General features: G+C 46.1%; 1 protein-coding gene and 1 non-coding gene across 3 annotated transcripts; one reads left to right on the top strand and one right to left on the bottom strand.

Moving 5' to 3' along the window:
* Positions 1-2186: 2186 nt before the first annotated feature.
* LOC124702142 (catalase isozyme 1-like) lies at positions 2187-4743 on the top strand. Of its 2 annotated transcripts, none has more exons than XM_047234258.1 (6): positions 2187-2458; positions 2965-3741; positions 3850-3939; positions 4131-4198; positions 4299-4392; positions 4533-4743. In XM_047234258.1, exons 1-6 carry the CDS (start codon positions 2309-2311, stop codon positions 4590-4592), a joined length of 1239 nt encoding a protein of 412 aa, XP_047090214.1. In that variant the 5' UTR covers positions 2187-2308; the 3' UTR covers positions 4593-4743. The 2 variants fall into 2 exon arrangements, with proteins under 2 accessions (XP_047090214.1, XP_047090221.1); XM_047234265.1 differs by having other exon boundaries at positions 4299-4385; positions 4526-4737.
* Positions 4744-5079: 336 nt separating this feature from the next.
* Positions 5080-5301, bottom strand: LOC124685575. Its single transcript, XR_006997560.1, has one exon. It is a non-coding gene; the product is annotated as a small nucleolar RNA U3 (small nucleolar RNA).
* Between the last annotated feature and the right edge of the window lie 1793 nt (positions 5302-7094).

The following is a 7094-nucleotide window of genomic DNA, read 5'->3' as shown; positions in this document are numbered from 1 at the left end:
ATAAAGTTCTAGTCTTAGATATAGTAATAAAAAGAAGGAAATCGTTGATTCAATGTAGGACTTCTCCTACTACTGCTAGATGCGTTGATTAATTGATATTCTCGCTTCATTCTTTAAGGATAATATAAAACTCACAAGTAGATTTTTTTTAGCAAGACAACTTGGTTATTGATTGATAACTAGAAAACTATATCAAATCTGAGAAATTAAAACAAGTGCGGAGGAAATGAACTCAATGATAAATAGATTAATCAGATTAGAACATATATCCTAATGGTAAATAAACAACACTTACCATCGACAAATTAATTTCTTGGCCTTCAAGTAGGAATTTGTAATCGATCAAATGAAAGCCCTCGCTAGTTGTTACAGCTAGCACACGATACCTGAGGCTTGGTCCTTGATTAGACGATTAGATTAGCTATGTTGCCGGAAAGCGGCGGCCGGCCGTGCGCTGCTGGAAGATGTGGCTGCCATGGTGATCAACGATAACAACGACGGTCGACGGACCAGATCGGTAGATAGAAAAATGCCATGAGCGGCGGCGGCGGCGAGGCGATTCCTGACTACTATTGAAGGAAACTGCTATTTTCTCTCGAGTCATGTAGTGCGTGAAATTGACTAGTTGATTGGATCGGTGATTATGGGCTTGTGGATGTGGGCTTGCCGGTTGTAAAGGCACGTATTGGACATATTCTGTTGGAATCCAGCCTCTAATTTAGCCTAGCTAAGTAGAATACGCACATGACATGGCAGTCCTTATACACATACATAACGAAATCTATTGAGGGGGGCCGATCGATGGGGGGGGTCTAGCCCCTGCTCGCCCCCCCCTGGCTCCGCCCCTGCGGCTGGCCGGATCTGGGGCGCTCTGGTGCGGCCCGGCTCAAGCGCACATGAGCGGAGAGATGACAAGTTGACCCCTCCGGAAATTTTAGGTAGGCGCGCGCGAAGGATAGGGAAGCACGAAACAGAGCGAGAAAGAAGCCCAACTCCGCCATTACAAAAAGGCCGAGCCGAGACGCCGCTTCCCTTATTACCATTACCAGCACCCTTCTCTTCCTTCTTCTTCCCAAACTCCTCCTTATCGCCCACCACCGACCCGATCCCCAAGCCTCGTCCTCGTCGCCGGCCCCGGCCATGGATCCCTACAAGGTACCGCCCGCTCCGCCCGTGCCCGCGGGCGGATCCTGGATTTCGGCCGTCAACGTCGCACCTTGATCCGGCCTGATCTGACCTTCTTTTCTTCTTGTTATTGCTGTCGCAGCACCGGCCGGCGAGCGCGGCCAACTCCGGCCACTGGACCACCAACTCCGGCGCGCCCGTATGGAACAACAACAGCGCCCTCACCGTCGGAGGCAGAGGTCAGCTAGACTCTCCACCCACCCACCGCCCTGCATCCCCGATTCGTCCCTGCTCGTGTTCCTGTTTACCTGTAGCTAGCCAGATAGACTCTGTGCGCGTGCTTGGTAGTTGGTACGACGATGGTACCTCAGGAAGCTGCTCCGCTGATGCGCTGCTCTCTGAGACCCTGTTGTTAGCTTTCAGCTAATGAAAGAGGGCCTCTCCGGCTTCAAATTGTAGTGGTCTCCGGATCTCTGTGATATTTCCTCTACCGTGTCAATATTGCCTTGCCCTTTCTTCCCCCGGATCAAAGGTCCGCATAGCCTAGCCATGCCAGTTTGCAGCTGTCTCACATGTTCCTCTACATAAACTGAATGTAGTTCATGGTCTCGTTTGATGACCGATTCAGTCACCTGCAATTGGACACCTGTTATTAGGTTTCCGGTCAAGACTTGAACATTCTAGCACTGCTTAGCTTGTAAGCGTGCTGTATCCCCTGGCCCAGCCTAACAAATCTCTTGCTGCCAACAGGAAAAAGAGCTTTGATATTTCCGCCCGTCACTGTCCAGCCATAATGACATTGCTTAAGAGGACGAGAAAACAACTAGCGCCTTTTCAGACGGCACGTCGTCGTCCAGTCATAGTGATTATCCATTCATCTGACCAAGTTCCAAAATCTTTAGCCGCATGAATTCTCCAGTCAACAGTTACCCATCCATAGATCCACCTTAAACAGTATAACTTCACGTAGGATCGAGTGTCCATCCACACGAAAAGCACCAAACTCCAAACTGATTCTAAACAAAAGCTTGACTGTGAACTCTTTCGTTTCGCAGGGCCCATCCTCCTCGAGGACTACCATCTGATCGAGAAGCTCGCGCAGTTTGACCGGGAGCGCATCCCCGAGCGGGTCGTCCATGCTCGCGGAGCCAGCGCCAAGGGCTTCTTCGAGGTCACACACGACATGTCCCAGCTCACGTGTGCTGACTTCCTCCGGGCTCCTGGGGTTCAGACCCCGGTCATTGTTCGGTTCTCTACTGTTGTGCATGAGCGTGGAAGCCCCGAGACCTTGAGGGATCCGCGTGGTTTTGCGGTCAAGTTCTACACTAGAGAGGTACTGATTGTCGTTCTTACCGCTGTGTTTGCTGCTATGCTAATAGGATGAGGCTTCTGTTTAAACTACTTTAGGAGGATTTGTACCAGTCACATGGGCAGTCATTTTCTGTCAGCATGCCATTCACCATAATGTTTTGAAGATGAGATTTCTGTTGAAACTACTTTATGATGTAAACAATCGCATATGAACAGTTACATTTCGTCAGCAATTCATTCGCCATCATGCTTTTTGTTGCAAGCCATTTAAGCATTAAAAGACTCTGGCTGGTACAGCAAATGCTGGCAGCTTTGGTTGTTATTTAGCTCCACAAATAATGTTCCCTGTGTGAGCTATTATAAGATGGTAGTTGAAATCATATCACAGATTACCTTTGATGGTATTGGTATGAATTATAAGTTTTCCCATATGCAATAATATGTTTATTATCTGCATTATAAATGATTATGACCAACCTTATCAGTCAACATGCATGTATCCTGATATCTGCCCTCATGTATTTTCAGGGTAACTTTGACCTTGTTGGGAACAATATTCCAGTGTTCTTCATCCGGGATGGGATGAAATTTCCTGACATGGTCCATGCCTTCAAGCCGAGTCCAAAGACCAACATGCAGGAGAACTGGAGAATAGTTGACTTCTTTTCACACCACCCGGAGAGCCTTCACATGTTCACCTTCCTCTTTGACGATGTTGGCATCCCACTCAACTACAGGCACATGGACGGTTTTGGTGTCAACACCTACACCTTAATCGGCAGGGATGGAAAGGCTCACCTTGTCAAGTTCCACTGGAAGCCTACATGTGGTGTCAAGTGCCTCTTGGACGATGAGGCTGTCACAGTTGGGGGCACCTGCCATACCCATGCCACAAAGGACTTAACTGATTCTATTGCAGCTGGGAACTACCCAGAATGGAAGCTTTTCATTCAGACCATCGATGCTGATCACGAGGATAGATTCGACTTTGACCCGCTTGATGTCACCAAGACCTGGCCCGAGGATATCATCCCCCTGCAGCCAGTTGGGCGGATGGTCCTCAACAAAAACATCGATAACTTCTTCACAGAAAATGAACAGCTTGCTTTCTGCCCAGCAATTACCGTCCCTGGGATCCACTACTCTGATGATAAGCTCCTCCAGACAAGAATTTTCTCCTATGCTGATACCCAAAGGCACCGCCTTGGTCCGAACTATCTGATGCTCCCTGTGAATGCACCAAAATGTGCCTACCACAACAACCATCACGAAGGCTCAATGAATTTCATGCACAGGGATGAGGAGGTACTTTGTTCTTTACAGCTCCTACCGCTTTCTGCATGAATGGTGCAGCAATAGTATGTTGCTATCCTTCCAATTTACTGCATTTACATCTGCTTTGCTGAATTTTAGGTGAACTATTTCCCTTCAAGGTTTGATCCTACTCGTCATGCTGAAAAGTACCCTATTCCTTCTCGTGTTCTAACTGGATGCCGGGAAAAGGTATGCAACTTGGACCGTTGAAATTCCTACTTTTACCACTACCAGTTTTCAGCCTTTGAGTGATTATGTGGCCTCCATTGGGAGTCTTTCCAATTATTTATTAATAATGGTGGCTTAAATACTCTACGAATAAAAAACCCTGACATATGTTGACAAAAAGATTTTCTACCCTTCTCATGTTGGAACTGCAGTGTATTATTGAAAAGGAGAACAATTTCAAGCAGGCAGGCGAGAGATTCCGGTCCTTTGACCCTGCCAGGTTTGCCCCAACTCGATTTTCATTGGTTTAGAATCTTCAGACACATGGAAGAAAAATTAAGCAACCTTGCTAACCAAACTGTTCTTGTACGAAAACACAGGCAAGAACGTTTCATCCAGCGGTGGGTTGATGCACTCACGGATGCTCGCGTCACTCATGAAATCCAGGGCATCTGGGTCTCATACTGGTCACAGGTACATACATTGTTTCTGTCGTTTTTCGAGCATGAAACACTTCTCAGTTGCCAATGGGTGACTACGCATTGCTGTACTGATATCTGAATCTTGACCGTTTAAGCGTACTGAAACTCGTGATGTTACGTATGTTGTTGCAGTGCGACGTGTCCCTCGGGCAGAAGCTGGGGTCGCGGCTCAAGGTGAAGCCGAACATGTAGATGGACTAGCGGAGAGAAACATCCACAGACGCACCCCAGTTGGTCTCAATGGAGCTAAAGGGGAGGGGCAACATGAACTAAATCTGTGCTGTCTTTCTGGGTGTAGTCATCAATAAAATGTAAAACACTGATACGTACCATACTATCATATATGTAATACTGATGGTGGTGGGTTTCAGGAACCAGCGAGCTGGTTCCTGGGAACATGTGTTTGTGTCTTTGCAAAGAGATAATAAAGACAATGTGATTGTTTAATCTTTCTGTGTTTCATTGTTCTGGGGCGATGACTACATTCTTTGGTACAATAGAAACGTCGGTGGATCTTTTGTTTGGCATTACTGCTACAACTATTTTGAACTGCATCATACGTAATTCCAGATGTCATACAAAATAGACCATACAGAAGTTCAAAAATCAAAATGTACCTAATTTCCAGATGGGAGATGATGTTGCAAAAAATAAAGTTGCAGTAGCCAAAAAGGATGTGTGTCTGTCAGACAACCCCTGAGCCACCCTGCACAGGCCATGAGCAAGGCAGGAACGATCCTCTACAGCCGTCGGATAGCTCCCATCAGGAGATCCAGGCCGTTAATCACGCTCTGGCCCAGAGGTCCGAATGCATCAACCAGACTTTAGTGCTTGCCTCCTTTTTGGTAAAGGATGCTGTGGTACGACTACTATAGAACTGATCCTGTCTAAGTAAGGCCGTGCTATGGCTAGCGAGACGTCGCATTATAAACCGCGAGTTCTGCTACCGAAATGGCGAGGTGGGACTATTATTTTATTTGGAATGCAGCGCCTCCTCGGTCAATCGATCGTTGGTCTTGGCCCATGTTGATGAGCACGAATGTAAAGCGAGCCCAGCCCAGCCCAGCCCAGCCCAGCCCAGCTGAGAAATATTTGTGTCGTCCATCTTTTGTTTTTTTTACCTGATTCGTGTCGTCCCTGTTACTTTTCTCTTCTCTTGTTTTCCATTTTGTTGCACCGACTTTTCCTTCTCTCGTAAAAAATACGTTTTCTTCTGCTCAATATTAGGAGAAATTCTCTAGTTCTTTCATAATTTAGTTTTCAGAGATTCTTCTCTAGTTCTTTCTTATTAGGTTATAAACATCACTAGGGCTGGACAAAAAGCTCGAAACTCGGCGAGTTAAATGAGTGCTCGTTTGCTCGACTCGTTTGAACTCGGCTCGTTTTGTTAACGAGCCGAGCTGAGCAGCAGTTTTTGCTCGTTAAGGTTAACGAGCTAAACAATCGAGCCGACTATGTTCGTGAGCTACTCGTTAAGATCGGTAACAAGCTAGGCTTCACCAGTTGTGACTGCGAGTCACTTTAGTTAACTCAAATATTTGGGAGGAAGGGGCCAAGCAAAATAGTGCTCTTTAACTATGCTTGAAACTCCTATAGTAGGATCTAAAAACCTATGCTTCCGCTCTTCCGCACCAGGCAATGCACACATATTTTCTTAGCATTGCATCCTTAACGATCCTTAACGAGCTACTCGCGAGCGCTCGTAAGAACATAACGAGTCGAGCCGAACAATGATTTCAGCTCGTTATTCTTAACGAGTTTAACGATTCGAGCCTTAACGATCACGAGCTTAACGAGCCGAGTCTTAACGATCCGAGCAGCTCGTTAGTCATGCCGGGACGACACGAATTAAGTAAACTGGCTACAATAACAAAATTGTCATGCAGGATTTCTGGATATTAAGTAAACTGGCTACAATAACAAAATTGGCCAACACACTGGCAACCGAGAGAGCATCACAAAACAGACTTTTTTTTTTCAATCGCCTTCATTTGTTGAAAGGGAAAACTACTTTGCTGCAACTTCCAGGATAATTCAAAAGGAGTCGTTGATTCAGCTTATGGAAGGTAAATCCAGGTTGTTCCACACGTGAAGAAATTGGCCCTGAAACACCAGCCTCGATGGCGATCTCAGTGCCACCTCTGATGGCCATCCCGACGTTGACTGCTGCTAGGGCTAGGAGTTGTTGATGCCGTCCCCAAACATGGTGACTATGGTCCCATCACTTTAGGCATGACCTCATCGACTATGGTCCCATCACTTTGGGTATTACCTCGGCTCTCGAGTCCTCAATGCCGACCTACATAATGACAGATATGTGCGTGTTCGAGAAAAAAAAACAAGAAATGGAATCTATGAATGATTTAAAGACAAACTTCTTTGCACTTCTCCAGTTTTCACCAGTGAGCATCACTGGATGAATACCCATCTTTTTCAGTCCTTCCACACCAGAATGCATGTTTTCGCATTTAGTTCCAGGTCTATACTGAAACTTTCAGCTTACGGGTGAACACTTACCCCGTGTCCTACCTGCGGTAACATCTAGTCGTATTAGACATTTAGTTATTTACTCAGAAGCATTTAGCAAAAGTTAAACACTCGTTTTCAGGTATTTACAGAAGGTGCCAGGATAATAATGGTAGCGTGACTCACCAAAAAAAAATTCTCATTGATCGAACATTGAACTCTTTTACC

Source organism: Lolium rigidum, chromosome 1 (assembly GCF_022539505.1).
Source record: "Lolium rigidum isolate FL_2022 chromosome 1, APGP_CSIRO_Lrig_0.1, whole genome shotgun sequence".
In the NCBI taxonomy this organism is placed as follows: domain Eukaryota; kingdom Viridiplantae; phylum Streptophyta; class Magnoliopsida; order Poales; family Poaceae; genus Lolium; species Lolium rigidum.
This window is presented reverse-complemented; position numbering and strand designations above follow the sequence as displayed.